The sequence below is a fragment of the Loxodonta africana genome, chromosome 22 (genome assembly GCF_030014295.1).
Source record: "Loxodonta africana isolate mLoxAfr1 chromosome 22, mLoxAfr1.hap2, whole genome shotgun sequence".
In the NCBI taxonomy this organism is placed as follows: Eukaryota; Metazoa; Chordata; class Mammalia; order Proboscidea; family Elephantidae; genus Loxodonta; species Loxodonta africana.
The window spans coordinates 15,446,970-15,468,561 of NC_087363.1; the positions used below are offsets into that span (position 1 = coordinate 15,446,970).

At 48.1% G+C, this 21,592-nt stretch overlaps 1 protein-coding gene across 2 annotated transcripts in view; it reads left to right on the forward strand.

The window, feature by feature from the left end:
* IL17RD (interleukin 17 receptor D) overlaps nucleotides 1-21,592 on the forward strand; it is a 78,256-nt gene that overhangs the window by 22,368 nt on the left and 34,296 nt on the right. For both annotated transcript variants that reach the window (XM_064274346.1, XM_064274345.1), the window contains exon 2: nucleotides 18,959-19,016. In XM_064274346.1, coding sequence (XP_064130416.1) covers nucleotides 18,959-19,016 — 58 coding nt within the window. The remainder of the gene's footprint in view (nucleotides 1-18,958; nucleotides 19,017-21,592) is intronic.

The following is a 21,592-nucleotide window of genomic DNA, read 5'->3' on the forward strand; positions in this document are numbered from 1 at the left end:
GCACCTGAGAAAGCTGACGATGAAGAGCCTTATCTCTGGGGTCGTGCCCTCTGGAAGCCCTGAGCTTAGACAGGAGTGATGACAGGTTGCCCTGGGAAGGGACTGGGTTGTTTTAAAGCAGAGCTTCCGCCTGCAGCCGCAGCAGAGCAGACAGAGTCCTCACCTTCTACAGGAAGGACCGAGATGTGCATGGTGCCTGCACCTTGCACTGCCAGATATCCTCCCTGCAAACAAAGTGGGGTTGCCAACCCTTCCGTGGACCCTTGCCCATACCCCATGATTCAGGCGTCCCTCCTTGGTGGCTCTGGGCAAGATGGCCAGTCCTTTATACTTGCAGGGGCCATCGGGGGTCTCCTGGGGGCCACCACCTGGGCTCACTGAGTGGGCGCTCACATGCTTCGTGACATGCGCCAGACTGTTGCGATAAGGCCAGGAGGGAGAGGAGAGTGGCCACCTTTGCTGAGCGTTTCTTCCCCTCATTCTGCCCTAGAGTGGTTGAAGCTTTGGCCACCTTAACAGGAATATCTTGGCTGAGTGAGAACATCTTGTCGTGGGCTTCATATCTGTGGACATTAAAAAAGGAGATAAATTTCAGGAGCTGTTTCTCCTGTTGTGATGCTTGGCTACCTTTACTGTGCCCACTGCACTTGGAGGTACAGGAGTATTTAACTCCAAGCAAGTGGCATCAGTTGTAACACCATGCTTTGATTTGGAAGTCTAAAGCTGGCCACTTCCAGGAGGTGCCCCTTCCCAGTGTCAGGTAACACAAGTGTGTCTCTTCCACCTGAGCATCACCCCCCCACACACATGGCCCCCATCTCAGTCACCCTTAGCCCCCGCCCCAGGGCCTAGCCCTGGGCACAGCCCATCCTGGGTGTTCCAGGAACGCAGGCTGGATGGCCCCACTGAATACAGATACCCAACTTACACTTAGGACTCTTGGTTAAAGTGGGGTTTGTGTGGGAATCGGATGTCGCTGGGTGGTGCAGATGGTTAAGTGCTCAGCTGCCAACCAAAAGGTTGGTGCCAGAGGCCCCTTGGAAGAAATACCTGGTGATCTGTCCCCAAAAGTTCAAAGCCGTGCAAACCCTGTGGAGCACAGTCCTACTCTGTAACACATGGGGTCACCGTGAGTCGAAATCCACTCAACGGCAGTGTTGGCATTTTTTTTATGTGGGAATTCACAATTTCAGGAGTATTTTAGGCCTTGGGGATCCTAGCGACTTAGCAGATAGGCCTCCGAGCCTCCTGCCCAGTTCTGATGGGGGTACCGGAGCCTCCAGGGGCTAAGATCGTCCATCCTTAATAGAGATGTTCCTCTAAGTCCTGGAACGCACCAGGAGGGCGCCCAGCACTGCCTCCTGTGGGGTCACTGTGTGTGCCCTCAGGTACTGGTGAGGATGGCTTGGCCTTTGTCAAGGTTGCCCAGGTACAGTGGGGATAAAGCCTTCAAGTGCTGACACAGCTCTGTGCCTTTGCAAACAAAACACTTCAAAAAGGAGACAGCCCCCCGCGCCCCCAGCCGGTGTAAGGTGGCGGAAGGAAGCAGTGGCTGACAGCCGAGTTAAACAAACTTTAAGGTAGGTCACATTTTTCACATACCATTTTCCTCTGCCATCCCAGCAGCTGCTCTCCACTTTGAAAGGAGGCTTAGCTACTCATATAAACTTTGTTTCATGATAATGTAAACTATTATTAGGATTATCTTTTTATTCATAATATATGGCTGACTGTCTGTCTACCTTTATTTATGCTCTGTTGGAAACACTCATTTAGCTTCAGTACTCGGAGCCAGCATCAACCCCTTCTGAAAATGAAGGGGAAACTTTATAACCAACTATCTACTTCAATCTCTCTGGCTTAGAAAGGACACAGAGAATTAAATCATTGGACTGAGGAAGCTGCACATCTCAGCAAAGCCTTCAGATTAAAACTTGGATGTGTTGTTGATAAAACACTTTAGTTAAAAAAAAAAAAAAATTTTTTTTTTTTTTAAATGATGGTTTGTCACCCAGTCAGTTGGTTCAATAGAAAGATACTGTATTCCCACTTTGGCATGAGAGTTTGGGGCCTTGGGAGCACCCTGCCTTCTCTCCCCCATTTCATTACCACCTGGTGGAACCATTTGCCACAACAGACATTTCGAAGGTTAGAGGGGTCCTGAGGCTGGGACACCGGTCAGCTGGGCTCTGCCTCTGCTGGGGGCCTTCTCAGGAGGGAGGCAGCTGGTCCTGCCTGGGTGCTACCCCCCCGCCCCCCCATCATTTGGTCTTGTCAGTAGACAGCAGGTTGGTAGGCTCGCCAAAAAAACCCAATAACCTTTTTCATTTGTAATAAAATGCCTCTCCCGTCCTTTGTTTCCCCCCTTCTGGCCCAAAAGAAAGAACAGACTGAATTTTGAAGCACATCTGGACGCTGTTTTTGTAAATCTCTTACCCTGAATTCCCAGAAGGAATGTTTTGGCTCCCATTTTTCCAAGCACAAACTGAAATCACTCCTTTGTTTATAAGTACTGTGTTCTTGTATTTTCATAAAACTTAAAGAAAGAAGTTATGCCGGTTTGAGGATCCTCAGCTAGGCCAACACATTGTCCTTTGTGTCTCTCTTGAAGTCTTCAAGAGGTGCTAAAAGTTTATGGTGGGTTGTTTTGGGAAGGGAGGAGTAGGGGCTCTATATGTCCTTTTTCGAAATGACTTTTTCTGCTTTCTGTGGCTGGGAGTCAGAATCGACTTGACGGCAGTGGGTTTGGTGGCTGGGAGAGTGTTTGGGACCGTGGGGTGGGAGCAGGGCGTTGTCTGGTCCTGGTCAGCCTGTTCTCTCTAAACCAGACAGCATTCTGTAGGTGACCGCCATGCAGATTCTAATCACGTTGTCATGTTCCAGAGCCGAGAGCCCAAAGGCGTGCAACAGAGCCTGACTTCCCCTAATCAGATGGTGCTTGTTTTCTCTTTAGAGAGGCAAACCTTCTAGAAGTTTGTTGTTTGCTAAGTAACTGCGTAAGTCTACTAGGATAATGGCATGGGGTTCTTCTAATATGGGAAGAATTACAAAAGGGATTAAATAAACATCGAGCTTTTATAAAGATGAGATGAAGAGGCATCTACTTTGGGGGAACTTGTGAGACTACATGATTCCTTTCAAACTGATGTTTGCAGAGGTTCTTTTGTATGCTTTTACAAGCTATGTTTATGAAATAGTTATCTTCAAGAAGCTGTTGGTTTAGTGGTGTTAAGTTATGAGGGTCATAGCTCTGTTACTATCTCATAAATGTTTGTCAGTGATAAGCATCTAACCAGTGCAATAGTTACTGTTTTCTAGAATAGTACTTTCTGTAGACCTGTTCTGGGGTGTATGGAGATAAACTCCACAAGTGTGAGATTTCTGTATACCTCATTTCAGAGAGAAACCAAATTTCTGGGATTACCTCTCTTCAACTCTCCACCCTCCCCCACCCCACACCCCTTCTTTCGTGAAGAATGGTTGTTAGCCACAAAGCCAGAATTGATCCATGGTGCTACAGACTTGGATTTGCCTTGTCAAATGGTGGCAAGGTTGAATAATGTCCAGAACAGGGTGTTCTGAGAAGTAACACTCACATTAGTGCCCTCATGCAGAAATTCACCATTTTCACAAACTTGTGTCACAAAGAGTTTGCTTGAACTGAGATTTACTTCGATAACTTTGTGTCTTCCTGATAATGGTGTAGGTAATCAGTCAAACGTTTTTGTTTCTCCTTGAGAGTTCAGGAAAGTTGTCAGTGATTCTGAATGCAAGCTATTAGGCCAGTTGGCTGGGAGTATTTGGTTAAATTATAAAAATGACCTAATTTAGAACTCGTTAGTTCACTGGTGGTTACTTTTACCTTTTTTCAAAAGCATTGTTTCAAAAACTACAAAAAGGTGTTACTGTTTTAACAGTTGATTGGACTGTGAAGTGCTGAGCACATCTTGGGAAGCATCTTGATTCAGGGCCTCTGTGTTGTTAGTGGTTACGTGGGGAGGTTGGAGGACTGTCCGCCCAGATCCTGAGCGCTCGGCGAGTAGCCTTGGCTTCACCGTGCTGGACGCGGTACCCTGTGCCTGCACGTCTGACAGGGTGAACCCACAGTTTTTTCTGTGCCTTTTCCAGTGCCAGAGTCAGACTTTTAAAGATCACATTCAGAGATTCTGATCTTTAGGAATTTTGGTGCGGAATTGATAAAAGCTAGCAAAGGTCATTTGTTTCTGAGTCTTCTTCCTCATCTCCGTAGTGTACAGTGAGTTCTGCTGGGTGCAGACAGGAGGGTCAAGGCTGTGTCGAGGTGATTGGGGAAGACAGAAGTACTGGTGGAAGCTCCTACCGTGGGCCTTGGTGGCACTCACCTCACGCCAAGAGTTGGTGACACTTTTAGTCTTGAGAGGGAATAAGGTGAAAACTGGCAACGGGTGGTGACCAGGGCTGCCCCTGCCTCCTTTAGATACCTTCCATCTATACTGGGGGCAGGGAATCAAGCCCACCTTGAAAATAAGAGGGTGTGTGTAACGAGACCCCAGCTCCTGTCTGTTTTTGTTTTGTTAGTGGCACCTTCAGTCTCCAGGCCCTGAGGTCTGACTCAACACTTTGATTCAACTCTCTGGTCTTTTTGGTTCATCCTTTGAAGCAGCTCTTTTATTCTCTTTCTTTTCCATTCTCCACCCCCAGCCTTGCTCATTGCCATCTTGGCACGGATCAGAGACCCTTTCCCTGAGTTAGGAGCTCCCAGTGCCTGCCTACTGAATGCAGGTTGTGCTCCCCTCTGGATGGACCACTTTGCTTGAGTCTTGCTGACTTTGAAACGTAAAGCTGAGCCCACCTGCCCATCCTAGCCCTGCAGTGACCCATCCTTTCAAGTGTTTAACATGCCAGGGGTGAGAATTTTGGGTCAGCTACTCAAGAGTTGCCAGAAGTAGTTGTTTTGGCTGTTGAGGAAGGTTCCACATTGTCCCCAAGGAGGAAAGGCCATTTACTGAGTGCTCTCCTTGTTCCATGCTGTACAGATGGCTACACGTGCTCGTATGTTCCTGTCTGCTTGAAATGGTCTTCCTTCCCCTTCTACCCACCGCAAAACTTGTAAGACTGTGGTGCTGTCTCTAGACCTGCTGGAGGGTCCAGCTGAAGACCTGCCTCCTCTGTCAAGACACTTCTCTGGCCATCCCTCCTTTGTTCAGCTCCCACTTCTCTGAAATTCGATTGCACTCGGAGCTCAATTGCATAAATGAGCACATTCATTCTTTCTGTGAGGTGTAATGCCGTTTACTTTAGTTTCATGTCTTTAAGCTTTGTTTCCCAAGCTGAATTGTAAACTTCTGGAGGCAAGGGATCATGTTTTATTTCTTATCCTCATTCACTCAAAATGGCCTTGCCCACGTTAAGCGTATTTCAAGCTCTGGCAGCATCTGGTTGATAAATTCTGGGGCATTAGCTGAGGTTTTTCCTGAGTAAGTGAGGAGAGAACCTCAGAGTACAGCTGATTATTGCTCTGAGATCAGGCCAGGGTTTAGTGGGGGAGATCTTTTCTCCTTCCATACCCAGGCTACACCTGTCGTGATTCTAATCACAACACGGAATTTATACACAATTTTTCTGGTACATTGTTTTCATTTCCTCAGCTTGCTCTCTAGAGTCAACCCACATTGGTGTCCTTGCAGCTGCCCCGACTCTCTGGAAGGAGCTGAAGCGCGCGCTTAGGTTTCCCCGTAGCTGTAATGTGATCACTGGGGGTGGGGTGGGGTGGGGAGGAGGCCATTCTCAGACTTGCCAGAGAGTTCCCCTTTTAATTTTGCACAGGTCTGTTATCCACATGGGACCAGCCAACTAATCATAAAATCCCCTAAGTTTGTGTATTTTCCCTTAAAATACAAGACAAATTATAGTAATTTGGTTATCCTACAGAACAGCATCAGCGTACCCAAATCAGTAGGTAACCTCGTGAAATACAAACACATGTGCGCCGCATGCTGAAAAGCCTTGCCAATACGTTGGTCCTCTTGCCTTTTCCGTGTACACAAGCCAACTTTAGAACAGGTGAACAGGCCTGCAGTACAGCTTTTTAATGACTTTCTCCGATGGAACTCTTGAAAGAATTTGGCCCGTGGTCCTACCCTTCACATCATTAGAATCCTTTTGTTATCTACCCCTATGTTCCTGTTAGGTGCCGTGGAGTCGATTTTGACTCAGTGACCCCGTGTGATGGAGCAGAACTGCCCTATAGGGCTGTGATCTTTACAGGAGCGCCTGGGTGGGTTTGAACTGCCAACCTTTTGGTTAGCAGCTGAGCTCTTAACCATTGCACCACCAGGGCTCCTGTTTATCCCCCACCTGTCCCACATTTTGGAAGATTGTTTCTCCCAAAAGGACCTGCACTTATGGACAGCTGATGGAGATTTATCAGAACGGATACTCTGTGCGTTGGAATCTCATTTATGCCACGTCACTGTCCATGTGACCCACGCAATAGAGAGAGTTGCAAAAGCAGGGGCGGTTTGGGAGAATTTTTTTGTTCTTTTCTGTACTTAGTTTTTTTTTTTTTTTTGCCTTGAACTCATATATGCAAGAACAGTAAAGCCCTCTTCAAAAGAAAAGCACATTTTCCTATAAACTTGAAAACCCACTCTTGGGAAACGCCCTTTGGGGATCACTGAGTATCTCACCCCTCATGGGCAGCTGGGGCAGGGGGCCCAGCCCTGGTGTCTGGCTCACCATCCCTGGACCAGCTGTGCCTCTCTTTGGGGCTTTTCCTCCTTCAGTGCTCTGTGAATGGTCTGACTCTGCGTTCCAAGGAGCAGTGCCACTGGCCTAACAGTGTGGCTTCATGTCATCCCCATTCTCAGTTTGTAGTCATTTCCACTGAAACCTTTGGATTTTCCTTTTCTTCTTTTTCTTAAAAATACTTAAACCCGATGGAGCAATTCTATTGTCACATGAGTCACAATGAGTAGGAATCAATTCAGCCGTGCAAAACAACAACAATCACTACCTTTGCTATTTTCCGATAAGCCTCTGTTTCACACTAAATTCATGGCGAACAGGCTGGCTTCTAACTGATTTCTGCCATATTGCTTTGATTTTGTAAACACTTCTCCACTGGGAGGAAGCCTTATGAAGGGAGTAAGGCACACAGTTTTCTTCTTGCTGCAGCTCTGTAGGAGATCAGGAAGCCACCTTCAGGGCCACTCTGTCAGGGGAGGAGACTTGCTCCTGCCTGCTCATCCACGTGGGTTGTCTCCCTCAGAATTCTCTTTCTGATTGAACCCCAGACACCACCCCATGCCAGGAACCCCTAGAGGGGGCATGCAAGGAGGCTGTCTTTCCCAGGAACTCTGTACTGCCTTCTTCACTCATAAACCCCTAAAATCAAACAAGCCATTGATATTTTTGCATCATTCTTTGCCCTCCTTCTCAGATTAACATTTTAGCTATTTAAGGAAATTAAAACAAAGCAGAATACTTCTTGGCAAACACAATTACCTCCTGGGTGAAATCACACAATGACTTAATTGATGTCAGTGTGTGTGTGTTCGTGTGTGTGTGTTTTAATGGGAATTCCATGTGGTGTCATTGGGAAATTAAGAGAGTCTTCCAGATTTATTACTGAAAGCTGAAGGGCAGACTGTTGGCTTCCATCCAAGCAGTGGGAGATGTAAAGTTTCAGGGATCATTAATGTTTGAATATATCCTTTCAGTTTTAAAATTAGTTTGGCAAAAAGTAAAAATCAGAACCAATATTGAAATCATTGACCCTTTCAGACTTGTAACATTCATCAAGATAAACTTGTGGGAACTTGAGTTTGTATAAGTGATGGTGTTCTTTGTTGTATATCAGTATCTTATTTTTGAAGTGTTAACGAGCTTTCGTATGTCTGAAGTTGAAGTCAAAGCCATAGATTACTCTTCATTTTGAAAAATTGGAGTTTTAGATTATCCCTGCCCCCCTCAGATGCTCTTGAGCAAATATTTTTAAATGTTTCAAAAACTCTACCAATTTTCTGTTTTGACCACAGACACTGTACAGAGCAGACAGTCAAGTGAATGCATAGAGAAGGGGCTGGGAAATCAGCTGTTCGTCCATCTTCTGGATAATGAGTATTTTCCTCTCCATTCAGTGACAAAAAAAAAAAAAGATTAAGAGTTAGCCACATTGTAGTTTATTTTTAACTTGATTCAATGAGGCTAACTTGACTGTGATGTGAAAAGTAGTGGAAATGTTTCTCTCGGATGGCTTTATGCATAGGAGCCAAGACTGGTTGCCTTTTACATTGCTACTTTGTAAAGTTTATGAGTCCCCACGTCTTGGACAAAAGTGTTCAATCACTGAGATGTAACAAATACTGCCCGTAAAGGCTTACAGTTGAGTGGCATTAATCCAGAGTTCTATTTAAGAGAGCTCTTACCTCCAACGCCCCCCTCCCCATCTGAATTTTGTGTTTAATCACCCAAGTACCCCTTGAATTACTGAAGCACCCCTGGTGCATTCATCAGTCCTGGTGCTGAGCTATGTAGGGCAGCGGGCCTCTAAGGCAGGCAGGTGAGGGGCCATGGGTGGGCTGCAGGGGTTCAGGAGCCCCCGAAACACCATGTGCAAATCTGTGTGTGTGCACACAGGTGCCATAGCTTTCATCAACTTCTCAAAGACATCTGTGCCCCCAAACAAAAAGCTGAGATCCCCTCTTGGGGATCCTCCATTTGGGGATCAGCGAGGGGTAAGTGAGAGGATTTTAGTGATATGGGCCCTGGTGGTGATAGTATGTCTGAGTAAGGGATTGTGATGGTCCGGTTGTAGCTATATAGTGACTCACACTCCGCCCATTTTCAGATCTAACCCGATTTGTTCGAACACCCCAGGATGTGCCTCAAACCTTTGGCAAGCCCTTGCATCTTGAGAACATCTTGTATTTCATCCACCAGCCCACATGGATGGAGTGCCTGTGGGGGAGGGGGGGTGGGTAAAGGGGGCACTGAGTGAGTTCCCAGCCAAGGACCCATGCTGGCCGAGCCCCTTCACCTGGGCTCATTTTCAGTCTGGCCACTGCAGCCCCTGGAGCCAGGGGCACTCAGTCAGTGTGTGTAGCGGCGTGTAGCAGAACGGCTCAAAGAGGTCAGCCTCAGGCAGATGAGCTTGTCCTCATGGAGACTTGGTACTTCTCTGAAGTATCTCACTCAGATTCCCACAACTCGGGGAGAACCAAGACTGTTGAGAATTGCCCTGTGTTTGGTGGGCTGCAGGATCCGGTGAGGTTGAAGGAGGGGTGGGATTGTGGTGGGGGAGGGGAAGCCAGTTCACATGCTTGTTAACATTTGACAAAGGAAGTCTAATGCCCAGCCCCGCAGCCGGCGATTGCCCCTCAGGGAGGCCCGGTTCTGCACAGGAAGTCAGACACTAATGATGTTAGCGAGGGGACAAAGGCGCCCAGCCCTGGGAGGGCCTAATTGCTGTGTCCGGCTCCCAGACGGCTGGCCTCACATGGGAGGGGGCCGGCAGGATGTGCTAAGTGTTAACACCTGGAGCTGGGGCTGCTGACTTCCTGGAGCGCTTTTTTTTGTAGTATGGCTGGCACACACACGTACACACAGGTGCTCACAAATCCTGGCTGCATCTCAAGCGGCCATTTGGACGTTTTCGGACGTGGTATCAGAGAGACATTGTTGCTGAGTGGCACTGCAAGCCAGGGCAGGCTGAGAAATAGTTGCTCAGTAACTATTGTGTCACCTCTGGGCTAGCCAACTCCCTTTGTCTCCTCCAAGGAAGCTCCTGAAAAAGGCCAGACTTTTCAGAGAGAAGCAGATACAGATTAGGAGGGTCACTGTTGCTTTGGCTTGGAACATTCTAGTCAGAACAGATAGGAGGTGCTCCAGGGGGTGAGAGAGATGGGAATGAGGAGGTGTTCTGGGGAGGGGGGAGCGAGAGAGAGATGGGGTGTTGACCACTGTTTTGAGCCAGTGGGAGTCCTAGGAGGTGGGAATATGGCTGGATGGAGTGAGGGGGGCACACCTGCCAGCAGTTAAGGAGATTGTGTTACCTTGGGGTGGGGACATCTGAATCCATACCTGGATGGGTCGGTTGGAGAGGTTGCATCCCAGGGAAGTGGGGGAGCCCAGGATGCACCCCCTCATTTATAAGTGGGGTCTCTGGATCCCTGGTGTCTAAACATAGCAAAGTCCCTTGAGTGGCCTTCAGGAGCTCTGGGAACCCCTGAAATAGGGTAAGAAATGTTTCTCACAAGACTCCCCAACCGGTTCTAGAAGCCATCTCCCCTCAACAGCAACAGCTCTAACAATTAAAAGTCAGGGCCCCCTGTCTTGGCCAGTAGCCCTGAAGGTAGAAATTAGTGGTTCAGCTCCAGCACGGGCCTGGTGACTGTGGAGTTCGGGGCAGCTGGGAGCACAGTGACTTGCTGGCATTTTTGCAGCCAGATAACGGGACTATAAAAAGGATGCTGCAAGTCTGGCTCCCTCCTGGAGAAGGGGGAGGGGGGCGAATAATTTTTATGAACGAGTCTAACATGGCTTTGCCACTTCCCACTGTTATGGAGGTTTTTCTGCCAGAGACCACCATGTGGACAGACTTAATAGGTGACAGAAGGGGTCGCCTTGCTTTCTAGCACAAAAACCTAAAGAGCGGCCTTCCACGATTTTGAAACATGTGAAATCCACCTTGAAGGAAGCACGTGTGCAGAGCACTCTGGGGACCTGCCTGGCTGGGGGAGACTGGGTCCCCATGGCAACGTCACAACCCCCCCCCCATTTCTTCAGGCATTTGTGCTGTAAAAGCAGAATCCCAGATGTGATCCAGTATGTGGAGCCTTGGTCCCCAGCCCTGCAGACTGCATTGGAAGTCAGCACAATTCTGCATACTGCCGTTTATTCACGTGGCTCACTGTGTGGTCCCAAGGCTTTTTATTAGTAGTTTTGTTTTGATCCGAACATTTCCTCCCAGCTTAGGCTTTAACAATCATGTTTATAGCTTCAAGTTTTCCTCTATTGTCTAATCACTATTTTGCCCTCACAAAAAGATAGCTTTCTTGGGCCTGGGGAGTAAAGTCTTTTCCAGGGCACCTTTAGCAGCAAAGTGAGAGCCAGCCAGTAGCCAATTCGCTGGGTGGGTATCTGGGCGGTTTGGTAGTTTGCTTTCTCTTTTTACCTGGTATTTACAGAACACCAGTTAATCTCTGTCTGCGAGCTGTCTGCGTATGCTTTTTAATTTGCAAATGGGTTGACTGTTACCTTTAAAGATGTCAGTTCTCCGACATACGGTTCTCGTTTGGGTGGATGGGAGTGGGGTGCACTGCCGAGGGGAAGATCTGGCTTTCCGTCCAGAAGCATGTTTTATTGCTTGCTTTTAACGTTCTGAGAATTGGAAAAATGGAACAATCCTGTCTATTTGTGAGTATCAGCCATGGGAGAACACATAGCCCAGATCCTTAACTGGAAAAAGTACTTGGGCTTTTGTTTGGTTCAAACCAAGAGGCTGCAGCGCTTGGTTTTGTTTTGAAAACACAGCTAGAAAGTCAGCTTGTGTGTGTGTGTGTGTGTGTCTATCTCTGGGCTTTAATGGCCTGTGTGTGTTCCAGCTGCAAAACCAATAAGAAAATCGTAGTGTCTGGAGTGGGGAAGGGCATTTTAAAATACATTGAATACCGTTCATGCCACCATCCCTCTGAGAAGAGGCTGTCTGAGAAACGGTGTATATAAATATTCTAGCGAGTCTTTATCGTTCGTGAGCAGATTTCTCTGGAGGGCAGAGGGTGGGGGGGTGGGGATGGCGAAGGAAAGCTGGGATGTAAACTCAGAGCCTTCAGCTTGATAAGGAGGATGCATGGTAACTTGGCATCTGTCCGCTCCATGTTACAGCTCAGGAACAATTGTCCCTTCAGCTTTCCTTTGGGGAGCGTGAAATTAGGAACATATGTGTGCTGATTACCAGCATGTCAGAGATGAATCACGATTACGGCTTGGTCTGGTGCACAGGCGATGGCCTGGAGTAGTGACTTCCTACCTCCCGGAGCAAACCTCTCTAATTAGCTTAAGATCTCAGGGTCTTTTTGGGCGGACGTGGTAACTGCTGGCGGGAACCCACCAGCGCTCCCCCAGAGCTTGTGTGTTCTCCGCTAGACACCCAAGACCTCGCCAGCTCCCCAGATCTGGCTGTTGGCGTCCTGCGCTTCTGCAGTTGGTTGGAGGGAGAGACGGCAGCTCCCAGAACGTAAGGGAGTGTCTCGAACAGATCCGGGCCCAGGTGGGCCTTGTGATTTATGTCCCGTGTGTTTGGGGTTCGCCAGCATTCTCTTCAGCTCACATCACCTGAGATTTCTCTGTCTTTGCCGACTGTTTTTTTTTTTTTTTTTTTTTAAAGCTAAAGGTTTGAACCAAAGTAAGTGGGATCTGTCTTCGTTTATGAAACAATCCAAACCTGTACGGGATAAAACTACCTCACGTTCTGCCTTGTTTTGCCCTTATCATGTTCACAGGTCCTGGGCAAAAATGCCATCAGTCTCAGTCTGCCTTTAAGCCTCACAGAGCTGCCTCTTGTGTTTTGTTACCTTTGTGACTCAGTGGAAATCCAAGATGGGGAAGGTGTTCTGGAAGATAGGAAGCGTGGGTTGGCTTTAGTTCTAAGTCGTTACCAGATGGACCTTTTAAAAACCCATCCTCCCGGTCCTCTGACAACAGATAGCAAAACTGTTATTAAAGTCTTCACCCAGATTCTGTTCGTGAAAACTTCATGAGCCTTCTGAAAGTTCCTTTTGATGGATTTGAAAGCAGTCTTATTTAGGCCTTATCTTGTGGTCTGCCTTCCGTTGGAGAAGCCGAAAGGCCCAGTCCAGTTGCCACTGAGTAGATGCCAACTCACGCTGACGCCACTTGTGTCAGAGGAGGACTGTGCTCCGCAGGGTCATTAATGGCGGCTTTTTCAGAAGTAGATCACCAGGACTTTTTTCCAAGGCACCCCTGGGTGGGTCCAGACTGCCAACCTTTTCTTAGTAACCCAGCACTTAACCATTTGGGCCACCCATGGACCTCAGGGGCCATATTTAGCACAGTCCTTTTCAAAATGCATTTTTTCCAAAATGACGTTTAAGCTGTTCTGGAACTGGATTAGACATGTTGCTCAGGAAAGTTCACAGGGTTGAGACTCCCCAAGGCCCCACAGGAAATTGGCTGTCTGATTGCCTCTCCACAGCCGCCCCTGCCCACCCTCACCTGGCCAGGGGCTCTGGGCTGCTCGGTGTGGGACCCTGCCCCGTGGCTGTCTTTGTGCCCAGGCCTTTGCGTCTTGCCATAAGGCGGGAGCGTGGTGTGGGTTTTTGCCATTTAAATTTTAGTCCTTCAGTGCATTTAAGGGTTATCCTTCTTTTTTTTTTTTCTTCTTTACCCCCTCCCTCCTTCCTAAGAGATGTTTTCCCCATTATATTCCCATTTTCTGCCTCCATCCTTGCACACCCTAGTGTGTGTCTACCAGAGGAATTTCCTAGCAGAGCTGCAGGCACCGGGGTGCTTCTTGGCCCACTTTGGAACAAATGAAAAGCCACCAGTAGTGAGCAGATGAGGGTGGCTAATTAACTAAGAATGTGGCACCCCCAGGCCATAGCACTGACATTTATGGTTTTCGAGTAACTGGCAACAAACAAGTATTCTTAATTGTCAGCTCATTAAATATCAAAACTGTGTAGTAGCTAAAAGCTTAGGACTGTTTCCTGGAGAAGGGATTTTAGTGAGTGGGACTGATTTGGGTCAGCTTTGTAAATTGCCTCATCTGCATTCTCTTAGTCGTCAGCCCTAATTCTAAGCCCATAACTCATCTTGTAACATCAAGCTAGACCCTCCTGGGTTCTCAGTGTGTATTACATGTCTTAACCATTCCTTCATGTCTCCAGGCAGAAAATGAGTATGGAGCGCTGACTGTGTGGCTGTGGGGGGGACTCCTGGCTCCTCTGCCTTCTGGCTCCTCTGCCTTCAGCCTCTCCTCCCATCCAGCCAGCCCTCATTAGAGGCAGAGCCGCTGGGCCACCCAGCCCCACTGTGACCATCAGCAGAATACGTTCCTTAGGCTGGTGGTCAGAGCCTTCTGGCGCCCCGTCCTACCCTGTCCATCGCCCGGCTCCCACAATCCCCCTGTGGAGACAGATCTCACATGGGAGTTGCTGTCCCCTGTCTTCCTTCCTATCCGCTTGTAACTAGCCCTGTCACACAACTCTCACTTTGTTTGTTAGGGCAGGAATCTTCTTGGGATTGGTGATGTAACCATTTCTGGGTTTATCCTGTGTCAGATGCTCTGCTGAGCACTTGGTGTACATCATCTCCGGCCCCACAACAGTCCTTTCCAGGAAGTTTAATTCACACTCAGGCAAACAAGGCTCAGAGAGGCACTGAAACTTGCCCAAGGTCACACAGCTGGAGAGTGGGAGAGTCTGAATTGGAACTGACATCTGCATGTCTCCAAAGCCCATGCTCTTGAGCACTCTGTCACTTCAGATGAGTCGCAGGCTAGCCCACAGAAGCCTGTGCCTAAGAGGGCAGAATCTCACGCAAGTGCTCTGACGAATCAGTGCCCCATTTTTGCCTGGAGCTGGAGTGGGAGAGAGGTAACAAGTGATCAGTTCTGCCCTGGGTGTGAGAGGGGGAGAATGACAGCACATGTCATGTGTGTGACAATCGAGATCTGTTTCACCACATGGCAGCTGAAATGATGTAAGTGCGTATTAGTTTTCTATTGCTGCTGTGACAAATTGCCAAAAGCTTAGAGAGAGAGATAGCTGCCTTTGAGTCAGAACGAACTGTTGCCCAGTCTGCATCCTCACAGTTGCAGGTATGTTCAAGTTCATGGTTGCAGCTACTGTGTGTCCATCTCACCGAGGGTCTCCCTCGCCCCCACAGCCCCTCCTTCACCGCACCTGATGTCCCTCTCCAGTGACTGAGCCCTACGGATGATGTTTCCCAACCGAGTCAGGCAACGTTCTGTTACGATCTGTGGGGTTTTCATTGGTTAATTTTCAGACGTGGATCACTAGATCCTTCTTCCTAGTCTGTCTTAGCCTGGAAGCTCTGCTGAAACCTGTCTACATGAGTGACCCTGCAGGTTGTGAAATACTGGTAGCTTCCAGCATTTTGCAAATTGCAAGCCACCGCAGTACAACAACCTGACAGATGGGAGGCAGTCCAAAAATTTAGTGGGTTAAAAAACACTTATTTATTATCTTACAGTCCAAGAAGTCAGAAGTTCTAAATGGGTCTTACAGGCCTAAAACCAAGGTGTTGGTAGGGTTGGTTCCTTCTGGAGGCTCCAGGGGAGAATCCTTGCTAATGTAGATACACCAGGCCCACCCGGATTATCCAGGATAATCGCTGTGTCTCAGGATCCTTAACTTAATCACATTTGCAAAGCCCCTTTTGCTGTGTGAGGTCATGTTCACAGGTTCCTTGGGGTTAGGACATGGACTTCTTTGGGGGACCCATGATTCCGTCTACCGCAGAGTGTAAAGAAAGCAGTAGTGCTCTGTGGGCCAGCCTGGGCACTCTGTTTCTGAGGGCTCTGGACCAGCTGAAGCGTTGTTCAGTTGTGAGCGAGGACTGCCTGGTGGAGCATCGTCTGGGACATGGGCTGAGAAGCTGTGGCCTTGAGGACTTTGAAGAGTGGAAGGTCTTCGTAGTACACATAAGAACTGCCACCTGGGATGGCATCTTTTGCTTCAGGCTTGGATGGTCAGATGGTTTTATGGTCTCTGCTTTTCTGTGGAATTAGAATAACAAGTTTGTGGTTCACTGGCAGAGATGCCTTGCCAGTGAAATTGTGGGGATGGATTACTGTGCTCCCGTAGAGTAAATATGCAGGAAGTCTGACGTGTCAGGACCTAGACTAGGCGGCAGCCCGTTAGGGGAGCACAGCCAGGGGTGACTGACAGGAATGGCTTCGTGGGGAGTGTGTGGGAAGAGAAGCGCCCTGCGAAGTGCAGATGCTGGGTGCTGTTGGAGTGCCTGCAGGGTTTTGGGAGGCGGGAGGAGTGGCAGGAAGGTCAGCAGGGACCTCCTCAGGAATGGTCTAGGGGTGGTGGGAAGCCAGTGAAGGGTTTGGAGCAGGGGGATGAGGGCAGATTTGCAGTGTTAGGAGGTCGTCTCGATAGTCGAGGCTTGAGGTCAGGCTGGTTCATTGCTGGGTGCTCAGCCCTGTGGGGTCAAGGTGGAGTGCTCAGTGGGTCGTGAAGGGACATCGCGTGCAAGCCTCATGGTCCTCTGAGGCCAGCTCACAGGGCCCTCCCTGAACAGCTGCATCACAGCTCACAGAGGACTTATTTGGAGGGATTTAGGCTCTCACCTTCAGGAGACTCGGTTTAGATGCCCAGCCAGTGCGCCTTGTGTGCAGCGACCACCTGCCTGTCCGTGGAGGCTTGTGTGTTGCTATGATGCTGAACAGGTTTCAGTGGAGCTCCAGACTAAGACTAGGAAGAAAGGCCTGGCAATCTGCTTTGAAAATCTACCAGTGAAAACCCCATGGATCACAGCGGCCTGCTCCAGAAGCAACCATGGGGATGATGCAGGACCAGGCACTGTCTCATTCCATTGTGCACGGGGTCACCATGAGCCGGGGGCCTACTGATGGCAGCTAACAACAGGCTCATAATGCATGGTATGGAATTCCTTCAGGGGGAACACACCTCACTGTCTATGCTCCTCTCCATGACGCATTGCTGAGTACAAGTACCTGTAAATCTGTTAAAAACACATTGCAAGAGAAATACAGAAGAAACAAGAAGAAAAGCTGATAAAATGACTGGAGTTGCTAGGTGCCTCGGAGCGTGGTGTTAAACGGAATGAGCTTAATTTGTGAGAAGTGCTGCCTCTACGTGGTTTCCTGTGGTCCTCCTCAGGTCCCCACTAGCCCCACCACCACACACACAGGGGTGTAAATTCTTTTATTAAGAAGACCCAGTGGAGCAAAGCAGCTGGCCCTTGGTCACCGACTAGTGGATGGAAGGTTAAGGCTGGCCTTGGCCTCTAGATCCCATTTGTTTCCCTCCCACAGTGCTGCCTTTCTTGCTCCATTCTACCCAGTTATTCTCTGTCTTAAGCGCCTGATACATGTCATCTGTGACCTTCATTTAACCGTACTCAGGTACTGTCTTGTGGCATCTCGTCTATTACGCATTTATTTATGGTTGACACTTCTACCCCAGCTATGTGTATTTTGTTTTTCCATCTAAACAGGAGTTCTTGGGGAGCCAGGGTGTGATCTGAAGTTTGTATGCCCTGGGGTGTGATCCATGGACCCAGTTACTCGTCTTTGAAAGAATAAGTGCCATGCTCCTTTGGTCCACAAGGGCAGGGGCCATGGCTATTTTGTTTACCACCATACCTAGGAGAGTACCTGGCTCATAATAGGTAGTGAACAAAAAAAAAAAAAATTCTCCAGCTGGTGTCCTGGGAATTTGTAAGGCAGGAAGGGTATGGGTTGGGGGTTGTGAGCTTGGGTGTTGGATGTTGCCATGGGACTGCGGGGGCGGGGGGGGGAGGTTAGATTATGTCCTTCCTTCCCTCTGCCTGGTTATGATCTCTGGTCTTGGCCATTTGGTTGCAGACCATGGCCTTGTCCCTAAAGAGTTATGGAAGCTCTTAGAAGTTTAATAAGGTGACAAGACTTTCCAAAGTGTTTCAATTCAGGTAAGAAATTCTGGAATCCTGTGTGGGGGAGGAAGAATGGATGGAAGGAGGACATCTGAAAAAGGAAGGTGAACCAGGTAGAAAGGGAGTCCCAGTAGATCATGGGCCATTTTGATTTAGGGTTTACGTTACTGCTTATTCCTCATTTTTTTACAGCTCTGTGTGTGTGTGTGTGTGTGTGTGTTTCTCCCTTTCTGCACAGCTGGGCTTTCCCAAAGCCCTTGTGGATCTGAGCTCAGGGGTCCAGTCTCAGAGGGCATAGCCGGCCTCAGGATGAACAGCACAAACAACACGTGCAGGCACAGGCTGTGGCCTGAGACCCTGGGCCCCATCAGAGGTGTTCTGCGCATTGCACCTCAGCGAAACAATCAGCCCAACTGCTGCATATGGTTTCCCCAACATCCCTCTTCTTGAGTGGAAACCGCGCTATGTGGTTAGAATATTTTCCCATCATTTAGTATTTCTGAATTAACATATTTTGAAGAATTGTTCACATAGTGCTGAACGGCACAGTTGCAGAAACAGTTCAGTCAGAGTGGGAGTCAGTAGATGGAGGCTGCTCTTTGCCGTGGTGGTGAATAGGTGGGGTTAGGGAGAGGTGGGTTGGTGGGAGGATTCCGGGCTCCCTCCATGGATGCAGTAATTAAAGCGGGAAGTCTGGCAGAGTTGTTATCCTGCTAGTAAGAGCACAGATGGCGAGCGGCCACATTGCTGAGAGGTAGAGTTAGACATTTTAAAGTCTCCTTTTCTTTTTCTTTTATGACCCACTCAGCGTATTCCAAGCACAGGTTGGGATACAGTGAAGAATTTTCTCATTAAAAGTAACAGCTTATTCTCACACTCATTCGCGGTCTTGGGGTGAGAGCTCTGTTTCCTTGGCCTTGAGGAATCGCCTATCTGTTGTGGCTTAATAGAGCTTTCGGATGAGGGCGTCTGGTAGGCTAATTTTATAACCGGTCAATGCTTGAAGTGGATCCAGCTGGAAGGGCTCCACCTGGCAGCCCTTGGTCTCTGTCCTGCTTTTACTGTTAATGAGTGGATATTTAACCCCCAACAGCCTGCGCTTGTTGTCTTAGGGCTAGTGAGTGCTCATGATCCCCGTGGCCAGGCAGTTGGGAATCCCCCGGGGAGCAGGGAGTTTGTGGAGCGGATGGAAAGAGCTATGGACATCACTCAGCGGCTGGCATGACACTGGGTCTCAGCAGTGATGTGTGTGGTTTGACTCCGTGGGATCGGTGCTAGGAAAGCAGATTGGCTTCACTCCACCTCATGTTCTCTTGTTTTCCTACAGGGAGTGGGGCCGGCCAGCAGGCACAGCGGGGTGCACAACATCACCTTCAGATATGACAGTAAGTAACTGGCTTGACCTCTGAGAGTGGAGCCCTTTCAAAGACCTAAACGTACCCAGCTGTGCTTCATCAAGGAGTGCTGCAGGGCCTGTGGTTGGGGAATTTTCTGAACCTGCTCAGGTTTGTTGGCAGAGCGAAGGCAGCAAGGTCTAATTAAGCCACTTAACTATTTGAGGGGGTCATATGTCCCCAGAAGAGTTCAGAGAAGTTGTGTGTGGAGACTTTGCTTGGGTTCCTTCGGGTGTGGCCGTATTCTTAAGAACAAACACAGATGCCTCTAGGGGACAAATGAGTGAAGCTGCTCAAGTGCAGGACACTAGAGAGTGGTGGGGACTGTGGCAAATTGGAGAGCTCATGCCTGGTCTGAAGAAAGCATTGGCTCCTCCACGCCAGCTCGTCGTGGAGTTGAGTAATTCATACTGCATGCTGCCAGATACTGTGATTTCCAAGGAAAGCAGGAAATTCACATTTTTCATGTGAACAGTTTTAAAATATTGTTTCGAACTTCTCACAAACTCAGAGTGGGCCAAGTGGATTGGCCCTAGATTGGCCTGGGGTCACCTGTTGGCCACCTCTGATTTAGACCTGGGGTCCAATCCTAGTTTCCCACCAACCAGCCGTGTGTGCTGCGACAAGTGACTTGATTTCTCCAAGCCTCAGTTTTCTCATCATATAAAAATTATTTTCTCCTTCTTAGCATTGTTTGGAAGATGTAGTAGTCTGCTTCCGTAACAATTACAGCCTGGAAAACTCTATGGGGCAGTTCTACTCTGTCCTGTGGGGTTGCTATGAGTTGGAATTGATTCGACAGCAGCGGGTTTGTGTGTTTGTTTTTGGTAGCATTATTTGAGTCTTAAATGAAGTTGCTTATCTCAGCAACTGGTCTGTGTGCACTCAATACTATCCTAACATTAGAAGGCACCCCTGGGTGATGTAAATGGTTAATGTGCTTGGCAGCTAACTGAACGGCTGGAGATTCAAGTTCACTCAGAGGCACTTTGGAAGAAGGGCCTGGTGACCTACTCCGGACGAACCAGTCACTGAAAACTCTGCGAAGCACAGCTCCACTCTGACGCACACCTGGGGTCGCCATGAGTTGGAATGGATTTGATGGGAACTGATTTTTCTAAAAATTAATATTAGAAGTTATTCCAACTGGAGTTAGAACGCAAGTACCTTTTTTCCCTTCCCTAAAGAAAGGGTGGCATTTTCTGGCTGAATTATTTCACACAGGGCAGGTGGGCAAGCTTGTTCTGACTATAGAACTGAGTTTTTGAGCCCTTTGAAGCTTAATTTGTAAGTGCAAATGTTGACCCGAGGGAGCTTGATGCATGTTTAGCAGCTCCTGACCTTTGACTCATCCCTTGGGGGGAGATCTGAATCAATGTCAGTAAGGGGAGTCGGTCACATCGAGGCCTCTGAAATGGACACCTACTTGAAGCAGGGTTTTTGAGGCTCTTGGGTACAGTCTTACAACTTTAAGATACAAATGTGTGTGTCGGCGTCACGCCCACCACTGGCATTGGTATCGTAAGTGAACCTATAAGGGCTTGCGTGTGCTCCCAGACATTCCACGTTAGTGGTGGGTGCGTGTCCTGCGTAACTGCTGTGATGATGCTGAGGAGGGATTTGCTGCAAGTCCGTGGCACCTGATTCTGCTAAGTAAAGACATGTGGAAGAGGTCTTTCTCTGAGTCAGAAAGTTAATTTCTAATATACGCTCTCAGTCCTGGCAGATCTTATATTACATTCCAAGAGTTCAGAATTTTCCGGTCAGCTGCAAACAAACATTTGCTTCTCTGATTTAATATAGGGTTTCACGGACGAGGATCTGTACCTGTAAAGCCGAAAAGTATCATTTTCTTCATGGGGCTAAGTATGTGGTCCACTTACCTACCTATTCCTATCTCCTAGCTGTTACTTTCATTTTAATTCCTCAGCTTTTAATTAGAATTTAATTCACAGCTCACGTTGAACCCTGAAATATCTGAAGCTCTGTTGTATTTTGGCAAAATGTCATTTGGGCATAAAGTTTTTGTATCCAGAACCCAGAACTTTAGACTGACTAATGATTGGATCCAGGCTGTGTAAGAAACTTACTCATTGTTTTCCACTGAAAAAGATATTTTTCTCCTCCCCAGGGAAGTTCCTGCTCCATTGACTGGTAACTAGTTTTGCTTGAAATAGCTGAGAACACATTACCAATTTTTCACTGGAATTATTAAACTACAAAATCTTATTTTTTTATTCCTTTATCATTTGAGGAAACCGTGGTGACATAGTGGTTAAGAACTACATCTGCGAACCAAAAAGGTCAGCAGTTGGAATCTACCGGGTGCTCCTTGGAAACTTTATGGGGCAGTTCTGCTCTGTCCTGTAGGGTCACTATGAGTTGGAATCAACTTGATGGCAATGAGTTTTTTGGGGGTTTTGTCATTCGATATTGTAAAGAAAGAATGTCTTGTTATGAAGTCCAAACTGAATTCCACAGGCCTTCTTGCAGCCTTTGACTTCGCATTCCACGTTTCTCCTGTAGGCTCTGCGAGTGTATGGCCTGAGCAGTGGCGTCACTAGGAG